This window comes from Thermobia domestica, chromosome 15 (assembly GCF_964235325.1).
Source record: "Thermobia domestica chromosome 15, izTheDome1.hap1.1, whole genome shotgun sequence".
NCBI classification, from domain to species: domain Eukaryota; kingdom Metazoa; phylum Arthropoda; class Insecta; order Zygentoma; family Lepismatidae; genus Thermobia; species Thermobia domestica.
The window spans coordinates 11,374,711-11,397,439 of record NC_137468.1 but is presented as its reverse complement, the minus strand read 5'-3'; the positions used below and the strand labels follow the sequence as shown (position 1 = coordinate 11,397,439).

The 22,729-nt window shown below is 38.1% G+C and overlaps 1 protein-coding gene across 1 annotated transcript in view; it reads left to right on the top strand.

The window, feature by feature from the left end:
• The window catches only part of LOC145672071 (uncharacterized), a 110,001-nt gene that overhangs the window by 77,001 nt on the left and 10,271 nt on the right, over nt 1-22,729 (top strand). The window contains exons 3-4 of the mRNA XM_081741313.1: nt 4,000-4,169; nt 19,739-19,949. Coding sequence (XP_081597439.1) covers nt 4,000-4,169; nt 19,739-19,949 — 381 coding nt within the window. The remainder of the gene's footprint in view (nt 1-3,999; nt 4,170-19,738; nt 19,950-22,729) is intronic.

Genomic DNA, 22,729 nt, shown 5'->3' with positions numbered 1-22,729 from the left:
TATATAACACATGTAGATCCCCACATACCACTTCTAGTACTTCCCTGGTTAGTCAACCATTAATGATCACAGTATGGAACGTTGCTCAGATTTTTATGGGTGGTAAGTGATGGGTGATTATTATTTGCCTATTATTCCTTATTTATGTGTCAACGTCATCCAACACCTATCATGAAAGGCAGGGTAGGTCAGGGAGAAGTCAGGGAAATGGATTTCTCCAGATCAGTAGGAATCCTGTAGTACATCATATATATATTATTATACAATGTGTTGGTCAATTCATTAATATCACTACTCTTTGTGTTTATCCGGTCCATTTCTTTAATTCCATTATATACATCTACAAAATCAGCATTTTAAAAATCATAAATTCTGGTTTGATTTGAGATGCTACCAAAGTTATTATCATTTTTTGTTATTTTACATTTAAATAGAAAAGGTTGATGGAAATCCCCCCCCCCCCCTTTTGTTTTAACGGTGGAATTTCAAATATTATTGAATTGATTTCCGTATAGGTTAACAGTAGGTCTAATACTCTATCCTTCTTAAAGGGGTCATGTGGTCTATTCAATTGATTTAACTGAAGAATATTACTTAGTTCAACTATTTCTTCAGCTTTTTTCTTAATATAATAATTACTTATATTTGTATTTCCGGTAACGCAACCTATTCCACCCACGTTAAAATCCCTTAAAATTATAAAATTAGTTTTTTTGTGAGTAAAAACGTACATAACTAGTCACAATAATTAGTAAAATTCGTCAACGATAAATCTAGTGGGAAATAGTGCAAGCACAGTAATAATGATTTATTTCCAGGGATTAAAACTTTAATTATAATAACATCTAGTATTTCATCTGGAGGATGCATTCTTCATACGATTATTCACTTTTTATTATGACTGTACAGCCTTCCACCCTTTATTTTGTTTACTAAAGTCAAGTTTCTATCTTTTCATACCACATTATATTTTTTTGAAAGCTGGACAAAATGTTGATGTGTTTCTTTTAACCACGATTCATAGTTAACAGCAGTTTATTTCATCTATAAATAGCTTTTCTTTTGTATTCAAACCGTTCACATTTTGATAGAATAGCTGTAAGTACGCCATCTTTATTGTGTACTAATTTATTCACCTGAATTATTCTTGGGGGGCGCGGTGGTTCAGTGGTAGAGCGTTCTCCTCCGGTGCTTAGGGTCCCTGGTTGGATCCCAGCTCGCGCCGTGTGGACTTTGTGGTGGACAAACACCGTGCTCGAGGGTTTTCTCGGGGTTCTCCCGTTTCCTCCCACTTTCTTCATTACACCATTTCATTCATTTCTCATAATCATCGTCTTCTTGAGCCTAACCGGCATAACCGTGGGACATAAAACTTAAAGATTTCACTTTTTTTTTAACCTGAATTATTATTTCCAGCCGGTTCAGTTTCAGCCTCATTACATACAATTTCGTCTTTCAGTTGTCCCACAAATCTTCTAGTAAATAGCACACCATCAGTAAATAGCAATACACTTCGGTTACAAATAGCAATAAACTTATTTTGTTTTACATTAACATAAAGCGAAGAGTAACTGCTATGTTTAGCTGTTAATTGAACATACTTTTTAACACTGTCTTTCACAAATGCCGTAAAATCCTCACAAGAGTCAATCAGGAATATTCCCAGGATTTTGACTACGGGGGGAGGGGGGGAGTAGATTTTTCCTGAGGGGGAGCCCCGACTTCTGTATATTAAGCTTCTACTGTATATATTTTTACCATATACACACTTAATGTTTATACATATTTAATGTTAAAATGCATTAAAGAGCTAATATATCAAGTTAAATGAATGTAATCTAAAACCTGCTCGTTACTTGCCTAGCCTACTACTCGACTCACATTAATAATATGGTTACTCACCGTTAACTTTAAACTGTTGCAACTATTAAAAAAAAATAGCACTTACGACTCCTGGAAGCAGAATTAGATTTTCAACCATCCTTCATATGCACGTATAAGTCCACAAAACGTAGATTAATACCAAATATACAGGGGCTTTCCTCGCAAAAGGCAGCTAGCAAACCAAACACTAATCACCATTGTCCGCTTGCAGTTCAATCATACATAATTTCAGGTTGAAAGAAACGTCTTTTCACTTCACATAAGATACCACACTTGTAGTATGTGTCACAATGCACACCTAGTGGTTTCTCCTTGGTTTCTTAAACCAGCAATTGTGAGCTCTCTCAATGAAATCGTTGAATAGGTTTCTCAACGGCACACCTAGAAGGAGGCACTCGCTGTATTAATATGTATACCTTATAATTTTCTTTAGTAATACAAATTGTGTATAGTACAACTGTCTAGAGCAATGAATTATCTTTGACAGTCGTCATAGTTTGGAAGGGGGGGGGGTGTTAACTGAAATTATCTGGGGCGGTGTTCCTCGTAATCTGGGGGGTGTAGGAAAATATATGGGGTCAAGTCTCGTTACAAACAGTGCTGCTGTACGAGGGGCCATTTTGTTTACCTTTAGTTTGTCCGTGGTGTTCATCCCTTGCATAAGTGTATTACGGTTTCTGGAAACGAAGACTGATTCATTCTTTTGTTTCACTCCTGTCTGTACTTCAGCGTTATTTGGCCTTGGGCGTTTGGTTATTAACTTCCACTCACTACCACTTGTTTCCTGCTGTAATGTGAAAGAAGGCACTTCTCTGACCTTGACATTCATGTTTTCAGAATCGCCTTGTACCTTGTTTTGAACATCGGGTGTTGAGTTGTTTATCACTTCAGCAAATGTTTTGGGTTTGTTGTTAGTTGATAGTAATTCATTCAACTTAATATTCTCGTAATTAACAAAAAATTGGCTATTTACCAATGAATCCTCCCTTGAAAAATTTAAAGATTTTGACGTTCCGGAACTCTCAGCTGGTTCCTTCCTCAGTGGCAAGGTAAAAAGTATTAAAACGAAAAGGAGATAAAAGAAGTAAAACCAGGAATACATATCACTATATATAAAAGTAACATACAAAAAAGATCCTGAGATGAACAGAGCAGAGTGAAAACACCGCGTTCTTTTTATTCAGTTCATTCTTTTTTTTTTTTTTTTTTTTCACCGGGGGTCGCAAATCAATAGTTTCTTACCAATTTGCAAATGTGTAATTTCTTTGAAATTTGCCGGCCAACGAGAGTGCGCGAGAAAGTTTTACCCTGACCCACTTCCACACATCGTAGAGCGATGAAATTTTGCATGGGCAATCCTGCATATGTATGTAGGTTACGTGGTAATGTACAGCTCGAAACTCCACACCGTTGTTGTGTTATAAGTCGGAACGTGAAGTAGGTGTAGTGGCCCAAAATCCCTTACTGCACCTCAGAAAGCAGCGTCGTAACATCGCAGAAGTACTTGCTTTTAGGAAATGACTGTATAGTTGGGAAGAGGTGGAATGAAGATGGCATGCGATTTAGGGAAAACGCGAACTATGAAGATTTCATACCCAGATCCGTGCATCTGTCTGGCCAACATTCGAGCAGTGAACGGGTACATTGTTTTCCATGAGGCGGACACCTTTTATCGGCATGCCACGCCCGAAATTTCACAGAATCCCGCAACGCACGCAGCAGTAAGGCATAGGTCCCATAGTTTTGGAGCTATGGACCTTTAAAGTTCATTTATTCATGTTTTCGGCAGCCTATAATTCCGAAAGGCCTATAATTTGTGCACCCAGGTTGGTCTATACTTTTTGTCTTATCTTGGTGTCAGGAATTACCTCCCTAATGTTGTCGGTTCTCTCTCTCTCTCTCTCTCTCTCTCTCTCTCTCTCTCTCTCTCTATATATATATATATATATATATATATATATATATATATATATATATATTGATCTCCTTTGGTGTTAAGATTATTTTCTTCCTTCCTTGTTTGAGAACCCATGTTTGACGAAATGACACGATGTAAAACTGAAAAATTCATGTAATCTCATCTTGTATTAATGTGTATGTCCTTCGATTTTACAGGAGATGAGGTATGTGTTGAGCTGAACCAGGAACAGTCAGAAGTAGAGAAGGTAAATATAAGTCAGAAGCAGTGGAATAATAAACCAGAATGCGATAGAATAAGAAGTCTAGCAAAATTTGAAACGTGGCGTAAGAACAAGGGAATTCATCTAGAGGAGTTAAATAAATTGGTAGGTATTATTGGAGCGAACTTCTGTTACTTCACTCAACATGTATATTTGTGTGTCTTGTCATGTTTGTCTGACCCATGATAGCGTTTCTAAATTTGTCCGATTTACACTTGATGTGTTTGGTTGTAAGCTTAGGAGACAAACTTACTTTCCTTTGTTCATCCGCCAAGAGAAATGGAGTGGTACAAGGTGCATACCAAAAGTATGGGAGATGGACAAAAATATGGAAACACCTGGTATAAGAGAGTTAGCCATTTCAAACACGATTTGCGTCTGAATGGTGAGGTTGCTGTGGTCACCGGCATGTCATGTGAGGTATACAACCTGACCAATCTTAAAAATGGGCCAGTTACAGCTCAGTGACCGGTCCGCGCTGATTATCGTGAATTATATCCGAGCTGACAGTGTTTCAAAGAGGGCAAATTGTGGGTGCGCGTATAGTGGGAGCTTCCGTGACGAAAGTAGCAGAAATGTTTCGTGTATCAAGAGGCACAATCTCAAAGATCATGACTTCCTGCAAGTGTTTTGGAGAAACCGCATCAGCGAAGCACCAGCGTGCACGCAAGCGTATGTTGCATGACAGAGACAGACACACATTGGTTAGGATTGTGAACAAGCAGATCATCACCACGGCGCCAAAAGTCACACCTGAGCTGAATGCAGTGCTTACAAACCCTGTTAGCGTCAAAACTAGTGCTGTCGAATTTTTGTGACATTTGCGGTTTTCGGTTTTTGAGAAAACCGGTTTTCTGAAAACTGAAAACCGCAAAAGCGGATTTCCGAACGGAAACCACAAAAGCTCGTTTCGAAAGCGAAAGCCACCCGAAACCGTGTTTGCGGTTTTATAAGGGAAACCATGTTTGTCCTTTTCAAAGCAGAAACAATGTTTGCTGGTTTTAATTACACCTTTTCACAATTGTGAAAGCATCTATCAATCGAGACAATTGTATTGATTTATATGTGTGTTTTAACTTTTTTTTTATTTGCTCCAAGACTATTATGGTAATATGTGCAGCACTGTGCGAAAGAAGCACCAGGGAAGCAAAAAGGACCCCATTTAATTTTTATATATTTTGTAAACTGGACCAAAATGAGCAATAATCTGAAGGAATTTTGACATTCCGACTTCCGGAACTCGAGATACTAGAACTTATACAGTAGTTTTTTATAGTATGTATAAAAGTAACGAAGAAAGTTCTGTCGCTTTTTGACCTATCACCTTAGAGCATCGATATGTCACCTAAGACGTACCTGGAAGATCAAAAATAGTACCCATCAGTATCAATGACCTTCTGCCAACGTTCGGGATTGGCATGCATTCCTTCGCGGTAGAACTTGGTTTGCCCTGAAGCGAAGAAGGTATCAAGTGCATTTTGCACCTCTACTACGGAGTTGAACTGGAGTCCTCTAAGGTGAGTGTCCAAAGAATGGAATAGGTGATAATGGAACGGTGCAATGTCCGGGCATTATGGCGGATGCAACAGTGTTTCCCATCCACGGCGTAGGATGGTGTCCCGGGTCATTCTAGCCATGTGGGGCATAGCGTTTTCCCGTAACGGGGGAATCCCTTAGCGTTTGGGAAGTGATGACTCCAGGGTTTTGAGTTTTTCTTGAACACGGCTCAACTACTGACACTAGACAGTTGCATTGATGTTCTGCTCTGACCAGCCGGTAGCATTTCGCGATGCACGATGTTGCGAGCAGTCCACCAAACACACAGGAGTACTTTCTGCTGCATTACTGATTTCAGCTGTTTTGGAACCGGTTCATGGGATTTTAACCAATGATGACGACGCTGTGGAGGTTCGTACAGGACCCACTTCTCATCACATGTCAACATCCTGTCCAGAAATGGCTCCTTCCTCAGACGAGACAGCAGAGAGACACAGGTGTCTGCTCGCGTAGCCTTCTGGCCCAGAGACAAATCATGTGGGACCCATAGACCCAACTTGTAGTGCTTGCCAAGTTATGAAGGTGCTGCCAAATGGTTTCTCTACTGACATTGAATGTTAGCCTCAGTTCCTCACGTGTCTGTCCACTGTTCGGCTCAATTGTTACCTGGAGATCTTCAGTTTGTACATGTGTTGGTCTTCCGGCACGTGTGGTGCGTCTTTCGTGAGTGTTTCGTCACCGTTCTTAAACTTGCTAAACCACCCTTGCACTGTCTGCGTAATCACGACACCCTCACGAAAGGCCTGAGATATCTTCCGTCCCGCTGTAGTGGCGTTTGACCCAAGTTTGAACTCGTACAGCATACACGCCCTTACGACGCACTGTGGAGGTTCCATATTCACCCTGTCCTTACACAAGTTCACGTTGTAGCTGAACTGCCACAACCAGGTAGAATGTTGGATATACCCACACCAACAACTGACCTTTGCCTTATCTCCATTCGCATTCAACTCGCGGTGTGAGGCCCAATTGAACACAGATCTCCACAAAAAGCGACAGAACTTTCTTGGTTACCTTTATATATATCTCACAAGACATAATATGTTTCGTATAGAGAATAGTGTGCTTTTTCATATAGATATATAGCGTCTATATTAAACTTTAAATTTTAATATCTCGAGTTCCGGAAGTCGGAATGTCAAAACTCCTTCCGATTTGTATTGTTCATGATTTAGTTTACAAAATATATAAAAATCAGGTGAGGTCCAGTTTGCTTCCTTGCATTCTACTTTTCAAACGTAACAGTTTTCCAGAGTGTATTTTTTGCTTCAAACTGAGTTCTGCCGTGGCTAACAAACGTAAATTCGCTTGTATAAGAGTCTTTAAATTTACACTTGAAATTGTCGTTCTGCATTCTTGTATCTTATGAAGGCATGAATAATTCAAGTATGTTTATCACAACATCTACAAACGAATATTCATTCGTATAGAACCTCCAATACATTACATTAAAAACATGAACTACACAAAGAAAACCATTGTGCATTAGAGTAGATCTTTTATTAGCAAATGGCCCTGCACACGCGCACTGCTCAGATAGCCCAGAGCCTGATCGCGAGTCCAAATTTAACTCAATCGCGATTGAGATTGTCAGAGGTGTAGCGGTTTACGTTAAATATACCAACACTTTATCAACTAATTCATCTTAGATTTTTCTCCAATCCCAAAAAGCGGGTGGTTTTTCGCGATTAAGATATGTTACAATATATATTCGCGATTAAGATATTTAACTGACGAATATAGAACCTGTACATCGGGTGGTACCCGCTAAAATCGGGTAATAAGCCAACACTAAGATAAATAGAAAATAAGGTATAACCCTATTTAAGATCACTACACATGTAACTCATGAAATTCAATTTGAAATCTCATCCACTTAGACTGAGATCTTTTATATTATTACTGTATTACTCTTTTCTCTTGTTTTTAAAAATAGTACTCCCACTCTTTCTTTTAACAAAAAAGCACCACCTCCTTTTCTTTAAAAAAAAAAAAAAAAAAAAAAAAAACTTAGATCGCAATACCCAATTTTATTGTTGATTTGTTGCCACTCCAATAAATGTGAATGTTGTGGTTTTGCATATGTTAACTGGTTTGTTATCGCAAGTCCCAGACACCTGCAATAGTTTATACATGAAGGAACCACCGATCATGTTTTATTCTGCATCTTTTTACTTCCCAATAACGATAACCGTGCCTTTTTGTGAGAAATTGCAACTTTTTTTTCTGTCAATTGTAAAAGTGTACTCAACAAGAATTTCCCTACACTTTAAGACATTTTAAGAAAAAAATACCTTCTTTCCCCTGTGCAAATTTTGAGCATTTTTTCCGTACGCCGAGGGAAATTTCCCTCCATTTGGCAACTGTGAGCCAAAGTGGGGAAAGATTCTTTGCTGTTTTCTCGTCGTTACTTGCTGTCGAATTTTTATGACATTTGCGGTTTTCAAAACCGAGATTTCGGTTTTATGAAATTTCACTTTTTTCAAAAACCGGTTTTCGTTTTTTTTTTTCGAAAACCGATTTCGGCAGCACTAGTCAGAAGAGGAGCCCATAAGCAGGGTATTTATGGCAGATCTGCAATTCCCAAACCACTTGTGATTGTTGACCATGCTGCATTACAGAGACAGTGTTGCAGCGCCCATAAAACGTGACAGTGGAGCAGTGGAAGACTTGTCATGTGGTCGGATGAGTCTTCCTTTACATTGTTTCCAATTGCTGGCCGAATTTAATGTGGAGAACGTTAGCACTAGCGTACGATACAAACTGTCTTGTTACCAAGAGTGAAGCATGGCAGTGGTTCAGTGATGATTTGAGCAGCCATATCCTGGTATTCTGCCGGACCCATCATCACCCTGCATGGACATGTTACTGCAAGGACTACGTATCTTACGGATTTGAGTGACCAGCTGCATCCCGTGGTGCAAACTTTGTTCCCAGATGGTAATGTCGCTTTTCAAGATAACAAGAGCCCCTGTTCATACAGCTCACATCGTCCAGGCCTGGTTTGATGAGCACGAAAATGAAGTGTCACATCTGCAATGGCCTCCATAATCTCTAGACCTCAATATCATTGAACCCTTGTGGTTAGTTTTAGAGACCAAGATTTGAGCCCGCTACCGACCATCGTCGTCCGTACAATAACTTGCAGCTGCTTTGGTGGGAGGATGGTACGATCCGCAGCAAAAAACCTGCAACATGAGCATGTAAATTTATTGTGAAACTACGCCTAACAGCGCAGGGAATCAACATAACGCTAAGCGACACGAATCACGCCGGGAAAGACCTCGACGTCCTCAACTGCACACTTATTTTCGAGCAAAAGACTTCGTCGTTTCATAATCAACTTACATGGTCATGTTGGAGTTTTTTTTTTTTTTTTTTTTTTTGTGCGGACTGTACAACATCCCTTTGACAACCATACGTGACTTATATTTATCCATTCCCGTCGACTGCAGGCCGTTCTGCGTGTCAAAGGTGGCCCTACTCGCTATTAATAAAGGTAATGTGCAATTTTTCAGGTGTTTCCATATTTTTGTCCATTCCCTATATGTTCCGTTTCGGTCTCATTTCCAAAACGTGGAAATAACTAATCTGTCTCTAGTTTTCAACAACTCTTCCTCTTTGTTGATACACAGTTGCCATCGCTACTTTTTTGTAGCAGTGGCGTAGTAATTTTTGGGCGTATGTTTCAGATACTGGAAAATAGCATATCCTAGGGATGATCTGCTAAAATGGCACCTATGAAGTGAATATTTGACGTTTGGGAACAACCAGAAGTCACTCTAGGCTAAATCTGGTGAATAGGGTTGGTGTGCCGGAAGTTCAATGTCGTTATCAGTCAAGAATGAGGTTACAACATTAACACGGGCATCCATGTGGAGGATGAAATTGTCATCTACCATTTGTGGTCGTTTCTCAGTCAGTTTTGGCAAAAATTCTGTATCCAAAAGTGTACGAAAATACTCGTCCCTAATCGTATGACCTTTCAAAAAAGGTGGGAGAAAAGCTCCCTCGTGGTCAAGCGGTTAGCGTACGCGTCTTTGGCGTGGGAGATCCGGGTTCGATTCCCGGCGGGAGCTCATGTGATTCGGATTCCACGTTAATCAGTAGGTCCACGTCTCACATAGCCTCACTGCTGAAAGGGACGCTAAAATCAAACCAGTCAATCAACAAGGTGGGGCAGTATCACTCCTTAGGAACCCTAGAAGATAGGGTATAGCACATCTTCTCATTGGGTGCCATTTGACGAAATTTAGGGAAGGGGTCTTTTTCCACTGCATCAACCACCTTTTTGTTTCTGGATTGAATAATGGACTTTGGTTCATCTGTTGTCACACTTTCCAAGAAATTATGTCACTCTTTTCTGAAACGTGTCAAATTTGCAACACTTGAATTGATCGAATCCTTGCCTTTTTCTGATCCGTCATTAAGCATTCGTGGAACCCACCGAGAAGAAACTTTCGTTACACTCAGTTCGTTTGTAATTATTTGTTCTCCTGTTCCCATTGTTAGTCCCGCTGTATCACAAATCTCCTGCATGGTGACACGCCTATCTTCCATGATGAAATTCTCAACACGGGCAATGTTAATATCAGTTGATGCTGTTTTTGGACGTCAAGACCTCTGCCCACCTTTCACATTCGTTCGCTTTTCTGTAAACTCACGCAACCTACTTCCTAACAATGTTTCCTGCAAGAACACTTATCACCACACACACCCTCCACATCCGTCTCCAATGTTGTACATATACTACAAATAAATAGAAACATTACTTTCGCATTGACCCTCGTATTTATTCCGAATAATATACTTCCAAATAAAAACTCGTAATGATGTGGTCCAAACTTCAGTTTTGTATATGTTGTTGATGGTACATATACTAATAAAAACACAGCGGCCCAATGTAGTCATTAACGTTTGGACCTTTGCAACGGGGCCAGGTTTCATTCCCGGTGAAGACACTCGATCGGAAAATGTGTAGAAAGTTTTCCAGACCAGCCACTCTGAGTGAGATTTCTCTTGAGTTTTCACTATTCACACCAGGCAAGTGTCGACTTAACATGTTGGTCCCAAGCTGCGTCCTGTCTTTCTTCCCCAAGTAGCCAGGTAGTGTGATTGCCGAAGTATGTCACTCCTCACACGTGACAGGCTTAGGTAGATCAAAGGTGCCTGAAATATAATTCCTAATATAACCTAACTTGCGAAAACGAATTTGATAACATACAGTAGACATCGTCTGATTTATAGGAAGTTGGCACCACTGAATAGTGCTTGTAGAGAGTCTTCGTTTGAAGGTTCCAGAACAGCAGCCACAGTAGAGGACGGACTGCTAGTAGTTTGAAGGTCGTCGGACAACATGAATTAGTTGCATATACGAGTCTCTTATGAATAAATCACAGTCTTTATATGCAATAGAAATGGACAAAACAGGTTCGGTTTTTCACCGAAACCAGTTTATAGAAAGTCAAAACCGAATTTTGATAGAAATTCGAGCTAGTTTTCAGAAACTGATTTCGATTTTTCTAAAAACTGAAAAACCGGTTTTTGTGGTCATTACTAATACTTGTATGGAGTGTCAGGACTTTGCCACGAACGCCTAATGTCACTAGGTGATTTCGAACGTTAATATATAGAATGGCTCTGGAAGAGACCGGATGATCGTTCTGCGGAAGCGCTGCTTGCGTGGTCATCACTTTCGATGGTGTATGCGATTTAAAGGAGAAAGTTCTCACAGCAGAAAAACCAAAAAGCACCTAGCCAGAAGCATCATTAGGTCCACCCTAACTTACAGAATGGTGACTTCCAATGCATTAGTGCCTCCATGGCGCTTCTTAAATGCATAACACGCATTCATATATCCGCTGAAATGAGGCAGTGACGGAGCAGACAGCACGTCAATTTGGATCTAGATACGTATGTTGACCATTTCGAATACCTTCTAGTGGGAGAATTCATAACTAATCTTTAAGGGTTAGGAGGTCCCAGATTAAAAGCACGTCAAAATGGAGCAGTAAATGAAACGGCACATATGTTATTTAGACCAAGAGATGATACACTTTTATTTACCCCAAGTTTACCATAAGCTTTGTTATGTGCTTAAGATTACCCATAACCTACAGACTTCAGAAAGGCTTTTCTTAACATTGGTGAGTGGTGGGAATCAGAGTAATGACGTCATCAACATGGCTGCCGCTGGAATTCATAGCACATTTTTTAAATGAGGATAACTTCCCACTCAATGAAGTGGAAACTTCGTTCATGTATCAAATTGAAGGTAATAAACGTGTCTAAAATTTGATACCATTGCCGCCATCTTTAAATATGACGCATGATTTCCTCAAACTTTAGTTTTATTCGTGTTATTGTAAACATTTATGGATAAATAACTATGAAACCATTATAGATATGAATAAACGATGTGAAACAAACGTGATAGAGCATAATTATAATTACATGGGCGCAACTTCTTTCGTAGACCATTATTAATTTGTGACCGTCAAAAAGATCTCAATGAAGAAACACAGTTTTTATATAAAATAGGACAAGAAAACGGTTATAAGCTGTGTATTTTAGAAAAATGGTTTAATCAAACACGTTGATCGCTGCAAGTCCCCAAAACGGTAACTTCCAAAGAAGCAAAAACTTGGATTGGAATTCCTTATTTTCCACACCTTTCAACGAAAATTCAACGTATTCTTGCAAAGCATAACATATCTGCTTCAAGTATTCCCCAAAAGTTTACAAAAACATCTCACTGGATTTAAAAGCTATTTTGTCGATCCATTAAATAAAGCAGGTATTTACCGCGTCCATTGCGAATGTGATTCCTCATACAGTGGCCAAACTAAACGTAATATGAACACGCGTGTGAAGGAACATGTTAGACAATTAAAAAAGTCACAAGAAGAAGGCATGTCGGGTTTAGCGCTTCATCTAAAACAACATTCACATAATATAAAACAGGTTATGGTAATAGGTTCAGCAAAATCAAAAAAAAACAACGGGAAATTTAAGAATCGTTCTTTATTCATAAATACAAACCTGCATTGAACCTTGATACTGGCAACATTGATCGAACTTGGGTACTTACCTTTGATGCATACGTTGGATCTGGCAATAGTGGCCTAACATAGACACCGCGTTCCTTTTTATTCAACTCTGTTCATCTCAGGATCTTTTTTGTACGTTACTTTTATACAGTGGTATGTATTCCTGGTTTTACTCCTTTTATCTCCTTTCCGTTTTAATCCTTTTTACCTTGTTACTGAGGAAGGAACCAGCTGAGAGTTCCGAAACGTCAAAATCTTTAAATTTTATCAAGGGAGGATTCATTGGTAACTAGCCAATTTTTTGTTAATAGTGATAGAGCATAATTTGAGCTTTCCAACGATATCCATTTTATTACTATATCTTAAAAATTAAATGAGTAATTTGATTCTATGTATCACATAGTGTTGTATTCTTGACCTCTAATATTATGCAAAACAAAACGCGTAAACCAGTTTTATTTATCACAAGTTTACCATAAAACTTTATTAAGTTTTTAAGATTTCACATAGTCTATAGTCTTGAGAAAGGTTTCTCTCAAGGTTGGTGAGTGGTGGTGATCTTGAATGAAAATAAACGGCAATGGTATCAAATTTTAGACATGTTTATTACCTTCAATTTGATACATGAACAAAGTTTCTACCTTCATTGAGTGGAAAGTTATCGTCATTTAAAAAATGTGCGGCAGCCATGTTGATGACGTCATTACTCTGATCCCCACCACTCACCAACTTTAAGAAAAGCCTTTCTGAAGATTAGGTTATGGGTAATCTTAAGTACATAACTAAGTTTATGGTGAACAGGGGTAAATAAAATGTGTTCTATCTCTTGGTCTAATTTCTTCACTTGGTCAATTATTATCGTCATTTGCACTGTGTGCTGTGTAATGTGCGTATTATACATCGTCATAGTGGATCGTACCTACTTACATAAAAAATAAATGAAACAACATGTGATATCCACTTGAATAATTTGTAGAGCAAGTATTGTTGAAGAAAATAAATTTTTAGGAATGGTTATCTTCTTTGGTGATGTCTCTGTGTCTAAATCTACTCAAAACAAGAATAATAATAACATGTAGTGAAGTCATGCTGTTAATATAGGATCATAGGCAAGTCGTAAATACTGTAGTTGGCTCTTCTGGCTATATTGAAACATTGTGTACAAGGTATTTCAGGCAATTAGAAGTAATTAATTGAAATTATCAGACCAGTTTCCATGAGCATTATGTTTTTGACCATACACATTTTATTAATTTATTAATTTAAATCCATTTATCATGTTTGCCATATTTTAAAACTTTTTTTTCCCATAGTGTTTAAACTAAATCCTGTAAGGTTAGTTGTGTAATAGAGGTAATGTAGTTTTTCCTAATTTGTTAACTGGTGCAAACTGGTCCTCTCGGATTAGCAGGCAGGTAAATACTGTTGTATCTTTCAACGTTTCGAGAGCTGACATAGTTCTCATCTTCAAGCAAATATGATGGAGCAATAGAGTGTTATGGAATATATACTTCATGTATGTGTGATTGGACTCTTCTGATTGGTGGTTGAAATGACGGGATATGATTGGTATCCATGTTTTACTCAGCCGAAATCCTGTCGTTCCGTCAATGTTCGTTTTTTCTTGGGTGATTGCAACAGCTTCTTTCATCCTTCTATCCCAAACTCTTGAGCATTTTGCTATTATTTTAGTATCTGTGGATAAAATTTTACGTTCCTGATTGATGTTATGCGCGGCCAGCCTGAAATTTTCTGAGTGGTTTAATTTGATGTATCTGTTGTGTTCTTTCCATCTGACTTCAATTGCTCGTCCTGTTTGTCAAATGTACACCGTGCCACATTCACATGGGGTACGATAAATCCCAGGTGTTTGAAGGCTCAGATCGTCTTTGGCTGGTCGCAGTAACTTTTATTTTTACTGGAGGTTTATGTAATGTTCTGATGTTGTACCAGGCGAATAGTCTGCTAAGCTTTCCAGAAGTGTTGCCAGTGTACGGGAGACAGATTATGTTATTCTGTTCTTCATTTGTATATTTTTCTGTACTTTTTCCTTGTTGTTAATTTCCTTTGTTCTGGCTCTTTTCAGGGCTATATTTATATCTCTCATTGAATATCCATTCTATCGCGTGGTGGTACAAAGGTGATCAATCCTTGTCGGAAATGGAGAATGCTCTATGTGCTAAGGCGTTGAGAGATCCAAGCCGTTGAGCTTTATGATGGAAACTGTTGGCGTTCAGATATAAATCTGTATGTGTTGGTTTCGTATATACACTATGGCCTAGGCTGCCACCCGGTTTTCTGTACACCATGATGTCAAGAAATGGAAGACGACCTTTTTGTTCAACTTCCATCATAAATTTACTATTCGGATGCTGGTTGTTGAGAAACTGCAGGAATTCCTGTAAGGCGTTGCGTCCATGTGTTCAGATAGTGAAGGTATCATCAACATATCTATAGAAATATGTGGGTACAAGTGGTGCTTTGTTCAGGGCTGCATGTTCAAAGTGCTTTATTTTAAAATTATCTATTGCTGGTGAGAGTGGAAAACCCATGGCGACGCCGTCTGTTTGTTCAAAGTACCGGTACTGACCCCGGTATAGAAAGAAAGTTAAAGTGAGAACATGCGGAAAGAGATCCAATATCAAGTAATTCACAAGGAGCAGTATTGTGTCCTTGATCGAAATTCTGGTAAACAATGAAACCACGTCGAAGCTAACCATAATGTGTTTGCTAATCTGTCCCAGAATCTTCCGACTGTGATTCCATGTTAAGTATGTATGGAAGATCACACTTCCATATGAGTGCACAACGATCAGCTGTTGGAGAAAAGTCTATGTTCTGCGTACATTTGGAACGATACCTTCTTATTGATGATAGTGTTGGAAAAGACAGGAGTGTCGAAGCGAATGAGGGCGGTAGCATTTAACAATGAGAGGGAACAATGACGGATATGTGTATGTAGCTAGACTTAAATATCCAGCTTAATGTTTGCACTCACCGTACAGCACCCATATCTAACAAAGTTCACTAAATCCATTCTAATAGGGGAGCATTAAGTTACAATCCCGCTCCCTTTTAATCTTCATTCAGGCGAGTGCATCCCACATCCGTGACATCGTATTATGTTCTTCGACCATGTGGACACTTTGTGAAACCTTATACAGGGTGGACATAAAGTCTTTTCCTGATAATAAACATTAATAACTAGAAAACAAAGAATGGTAGAAGATGCAGTTTAAAAACATCGCTTGTATGATACTTCTAGAATTTGCCACAGTCTGTGCTGCCATTTACTGCAGGTGACCGCAGCGCGGCAGTCATTTGTTTAAAAATGGCGTCAGCACAGCAGAAAGTATGGACAGCAGGTACCAGATGTCAAGAGGATAAAGAATAGTATGGACTGACATCCTCCACCCTGGAATACTGATATTCGTTCATTTCTCGATGAAACTTTTCCTGACCGATGTTAGGGAGAGATGGCGCAATACCATGGCCCTCACGATCCCCAGACATAACCTCCCCTTGACTTCTTCATGTGGGGTTATGTGAAAGAGAGGGTTTACGCAACACCTGTCCGTGATATTGTAACACTCAAAAACAGGATAATAGTCGCAATAGACCCAGTGACTCTGAAAGGGTTGAGTAATGCATGGATGGAAATCGATTAATGCATGGATATCTTGAGGCCAACTAATGGAGCACATGTGGAACTTCCCTAAATCAGATTAAAAAAAAAAAAAAAGAAAAGAAAAACTTTTTGAGTTTTCCTATTATTTGCCGCAAACCGCATCTTCTATCATTCTTAGTTTTCGTGTTATTAATATTTGTTATTAGGGAGAGATTTTATGCCCACCCTGTACTTCAACGGGATAATTCGCGTATCGGTACCGATACTGCTAGGGCAACTCAGTATGCTTTACTTGGTATAGATCTTCTACCTCTTGGGGAGAAAAATGACGTATTAGTTTCAAGAAACTAAAGATGATGTCAAAGGGTAGGACAAGAATTTTAAGAATGATTCAAAAAAATGGATCAACAGATTGCGATCTTGGCCAATAATTAGTTTTTGGATCAGGGGCTACAAAAGTTTGGAACGGCAACTAAATCGAGCTTTCGTATTTTTTACGGAATAAGCACATTATACTGAGTTAAGTGATAGTTTGGGTTTGGCTACACTATGTGTAGTTCTCGAGATATGAGGCGTAAAAGAAAATTTTTGATTGAATGAAATATATTGATTTTTTGGGATCAAGGACCACAAAATTTTTAAACGGCCCGTAAGTCGAGTTTTCGTATTTTTTACAGAATAAGCACATCAAACTGAGTAAATTGTTAGTTTTGGTTTGGCTACACTATATGTAGTTCTCATAATATGGGGACGTACAAGAAAATGTTTGATTGTATGAAATATATTGAATTTTGTGGATCAGAGGAACACAAAATTTTTGAACGGCACCTAAATAAAATTTTCGTATATTTTACGGAACAAGCACATCATACTGAGTAAATTGTTAGTTTTGGTTTGACAGGGTGTCTGTCGGTCAGGAATGTCACGAAATCAGAAAACGGTCAATAAAGTCATGAAAAAATCATTAAATTTAGCTTTTGGGTCACGATTTTTTTTATTTGTACAAATATAAGTACAGACTGGAAAATTTTGTTCTATAAAACGTCAAAATTCACCATCAAAATTGTCTATGGTCGGTTTCAGACGCTTCCAAATCGCAAGCAAAGCATGCTTCTATCGCAAGTATGAAAATTCGGCCTAATTCGCACCTACATTTGGTCTTGAGAATGTTACAAAATTTTATGGTTTAGTAAAGAAAATGTCACGATAATGTCAGGAAATTTCATTTTAGAATGTCAGTAGACACTGTGTTTGACTACACTATATGCAGTTCTCCAGATATAAGGCGTACAGGAAAATACTTGATTGTATGAAATATATTGAATTTTATGGATCAGGAGCCACAAAATTTTTGAACGGTCCGTAAACCGAGTTTTCGTACTTTTTGCGGAATAAGCACATCATACTGAGTAAATTGTTAGTTTTGCTTGGCTACACTATATGTAGTTCTCGAGATATAAGGCCTACAAGAAAATTTTTGCCTGAAATATATTAGATCTTTTGATCCAAAAAGAGGAAGAAGGCAAAAAATACAGATTTTGTCAGATAACTCGAGAAGGATGTTAAGTAGTGCGGAAGGTGCTATGTTGTTTACGGCATACATTAAGAGGCCCCATCACGGCGAAATTAAAATACAGCTAATTTTACAGTAATTATGTGATATTTTCAAATAGATAAAAGATAATTGAAAAGTGCAACAAGAGCTCGCTAGACAATATTATTTTACATGAGATACCATTATCACGACTCACTTATCTGTTTTCGATTTCCAACCATTTAAAAAATCGGCATTTATTTTCTCGTTTATAAATGGCTGCAGACTGAAAGCTAGTATGTTACTCTTGATAACAATACCTCATGAAAAATAATATTGTCTAGTGCGCTCTTGTTCCACATTTCGATTTATCTTTTATCTATTTGAAGATACAACATAATTATTGTAAAATTAGCAGGATTTTAATTTCGCAATGATTATGCCCCTGAAGTTGTCAGGTGAATAGTCTGTTCATGAATGGTAAAATGGATTTCTTACAAATGAATTAGAAAATACTGCACATGTGTTGAAAATAATTACTTTCGAAGAAGGAAACAGAACATCTGTTCGTAAGTAGTTTCGGGTGACAGAAATAAAATCTTAGTGTATGGGCTGGTTATTAAATATGTGAGGGAATAGGTAATATTTTAATTTAACACTATCTTAGCCTGCTAGGTCTGTGAATCTGAGGCTTATCTATCGAGACAGTTATAGCAAGATCTACAGTGAGCATGGACTATGAGACAAACATTTAGCATCTACGCGACAAGCTACCTGTCCAAATAGCTTGTTTCTTCGTTCAAGATAGCAACGTATGCTATTAAGGTAAATATGTGTCATGTATTTTTGAACACCTTTATAAAATGTGTTCCATGAGCGCTACGTAACGAGGCTCGTAGGTATCACTAGCATCACCTTCTACGAATATGTCAGGAGCCAAGTTTGTGGTTTTTCACAAGGTGCTTTTAAACGGAAACTTCTCTAAATGTCGTAGCTATTTAACAGAACATGTTTATTTAAAAATACATACACAGCATTACCTCGAATTACATTTAGACGCCTTCTGCGCTGAAGACTCGTGCTTGGTTGTCAGTTGCAGTTCATGTAATTTGCATTCCATGGTAAGCGGTAGGAGCACGTCTCGTATAGCATAATCGTTGTAAAGGAGTGTTGAAAGCCCTCCCTGCTGGTCCTGTGGCTAGCAGTCCTGGGTTTGATTCCAGATGGGAGAGGCTTGAAAAAATTAAACCTTGTATGGTGGGTTAGATTCCATATAAAATTGTAGATCTACGTCTCATACAGCCACGGTGCTGATAGAGTCGCTAAACTCCAAGGAACCACCCAAATAAGGGGTGTTAAACTCCATATCAGCAACTTGTAGTCCCCTAATCCCAATCCCAATAATCTCTTCGCACCACGTGAATTCACTACAAGCAGCAGACTACGGACCTCTGGCTCCTCCTACGAAGCACATGATGGCATCGGAGCAGCAGGGCAATCACCATCCTGGAAGCCTATAAATTCGGCAGTAACCAGCGGACCGCCAAACCCCAAAGCCTCTATTTTGGCATGTGACTCTTGGCTATTCCTTCGTGGCTTAGCCTGCTTCGAGGCTCTGTGTCTACTAACCCCCCTCCCCCCCTCACTGCTCCCCACGAAGCATTGAGGATTCCTACGGCACTCAGCTTAGCCTGCTACAGGACTCTGTAGAGATCCTGTCCTTGGCCTCACGGTCAAGGACTAATTTAGAGGGAAAACAGCTTTGTAGTATTTTGTGTAAATACTGTTATAAAGTGATTTTTTATAAATAAAGCCGGTAGTGGGAGTCGATTCAAGACCTTGTTTTATTACCAGCTCTACCTGCCAGAAAGTTTTACAGTAGTATTTATTTCATTTTATTTTTCAGGCGAATAGGACTTTTGCACGTGACGTGCATGAGGTGTTTCAGTCCATAGAAGACGAGATCTCTGTTAATTCGACCGAAAACGGGGACGAAACCACGGATTGCACTTATCAGTCTAGCTCAGATTCCGATGATGAATGGAGTTATCTGAAACCACGATTTAATAAAGCTAAAACAGGAAACAAGGAAGAATCCGAATTAAGTTTTTCTGAAGGTTAGTTACTTCTCTCAATTTTGTATACTGAAGAGTAACGGTTTATTAGTAATTGTGTTAATTATATTTTTGATCATATAGGTGAGTATGATCAAGATCAGTGGTCGCCAAACTTAAGAAGCTTCTGAACTACCAAACTGTTTTTAAATCCTACCAATCAAAAAAAAATAATAAATAAATAAATAAATACATAAAAAAATAAATAAATAAATAAAATAAATAAAAAAATAAAAAATAAAAATAAAAAACTACAACTTTAAAAAAAAAGAACTTACATTTGTTTATTGTCTATAAACTTACATTTGTAGTAAATAGAAACCAGAGAGTTAACACGATCTACCGAAAATGTTCACATCAGTTACTAGTAGCTCGCGATCGACGGTTTGGCGATCACTGATTAAGATTATCACTTGATTATAAGGGAAATGTAACAGTACTCACATTATACGAAGCGCATGTCAAAAAAAAAAAAAAAAAAAAAATATGGTTGATATACAAATACCTACCTTGGCTATTTTTCGACGTAGTCAGCATGAACCTCTAGATATTTCTAGTAGTGTGACACAAACTTCTGTATTCCCTCTCGGTAAAAATCTTCCGTCTGAGAGTGCACCCTGTCCAGAACTGGTGTCCTGAACACTTCACTGTGTTATGCCCCGCTTTAGATCTAACAGTTTTACTAACATTTATCAACTTTAATTTAGTTTATTGATTATTTTGAGATAGTTAATAGATTCATATGTTCTTAAACAGTGATTCATAACGATTAGTGTTTATTCAATTTATAAAGTTAGTAGTTTATTATTAATTTAATTGGCTGTTGTATTATTTATCTGTGCCCAACTGCTATGTATTATATTACTTATTTAAACTTTTAATTAACGAAATTATTAAATTGTTCGAAGAAGACGAAGAAGAGAATGTCAATTTTAAAAGAAAAGAAGGAAAAATGAAATGATTCAAAATTTAAAATAGGATTAATATATGAAAAATGAATGCTCGGAAAATATAGTTGAAATATTGGAAGTTAAGAATTGAGTATAGCCCGCTCCCCCAGTGATTTTTAACGAATCATAGTGATTCTAACGATTCATATTAGTTCATAATGAATCGGAATCGTATGTTATAAAGATTTAAGATGTAAATCTGGTGGTAAGGAAACTTTTGTTTAAGTAGTAGTAGTAGCGGTAGTAGTAGTAGTAGCAGCAGCTGTAGTAGTGGTAGTTAGTAGCAATAGTAGTAGTAGGACTAGCAGTAGGAACCGTCTGGAACCCCCGCAAGGGTTGGCTGGGTTCTGTTCTTGATATAACTATTAGCAGTAGTAGTAGTACGTTTGTAGTAGTAGTAGTAGTAACAGTAGTAGTAGTAGTAGTAGTAGTACATTTGTAGTAGTAGTAGTAGTAACAGTAGTAGTAGTAGTAGTACCGTTAGTAGTAGTAGTAGTGACTTTCAGTTCTGGTGACAAAGAACTGAGGGGAGCGGGCTATACACAAGCCGGAGTGAAGTTAAAATCAGAACTTTTATATCATAACGTAATTATTATTAATACTAGATATATTCTTAAAGTTTGATATTTAATTTTGATGCAAATAAAGCAAATAATCAATATGTCGAATTAGAAAGTTCTTTCTAGAGGCTTAGACCCTTCTTTTTATCGTAAGTCACCAAACATGACATAATTAAAACTTCACATGTAAATTCCCGTGCAGGTGTAGTTTTGGCGCATTACTAGAAGTAATTGTTGAAAAATTGTAATTCTTTCACTAATTTACTTCCTATTGTCTCCTAAAAGATTTGCGCTGGGCGACATGAAAATATGTCACTTGGCATAGATAAAATTCAAGGGATCCACCGGAGATAATTGTTGAAAAATTACAATCCTTTTTCGATTCGTGTATAAATACGGTTTCAAGATGTACGGCATAAGAAATACAGTGCAAAAGCACAAACCAACCTGTGCTAGGTGGCCACTAAAAAGCACAAATGCCATCTAACCGAGTCGGAGTAGGGCTAAACTGGTGGGCCCACGTGGCAGCGTGGGGGGGTGTCCAAAGGAAACAGGCGCGTCAGCGATGGCGGGTGTACGCGTAGGCGAGGGCAGTGAAAAAGAAGTGAACACTTGTCATGGCTTTACACTAGTAACGTTCCACTTGTAAACATAATATGCAGCTTCTGTATACTGTGCATAAATACACCCCCGCGAAAAATAATATCAAATAGGGTCATCTTTTATATGTACTCACTTATTTTATGTACGTAAAGCACTTGTAATGATTTTACACTAGTAACCCTACAGTTGTAAACCTGAAATACAGTTGTATTACTTTGTATAAAATTTTGTCGCTTGCAGAAATATGTTCCTTATGAAAATATCTTTTCAAACAAAGTATTCAATTTCACCTGTAAATCTTCCAAAATGTGGTGCGCGAAAACTACACCAGCACCTAAATTCCTGTGCTGTACAAATATATGTATGTGCTGGTTTCCTTTTGGCGCAGCACATTCTGCAAGATTTACAGGTAAAAGTTAGTACTTTGCATGAAAAGACATATTTATGAAGAACAAATTTCTGCGAGCGATAGAATTAAATACGAAGTAGTATACCTGTATTTTATGTTTACAAGTGTAGGATTACTAGTGTAAAATCCTTACAGGTGCTTTACTATGGATAAAATAACTGAATGCACATGAAAGACGACTGTATTAGAAACTAGTTTCCACCGGCGGTGTATTTCTGCACACTGTACAGGAGTTGTATTTTATGTTTACAAGTGGAGCAC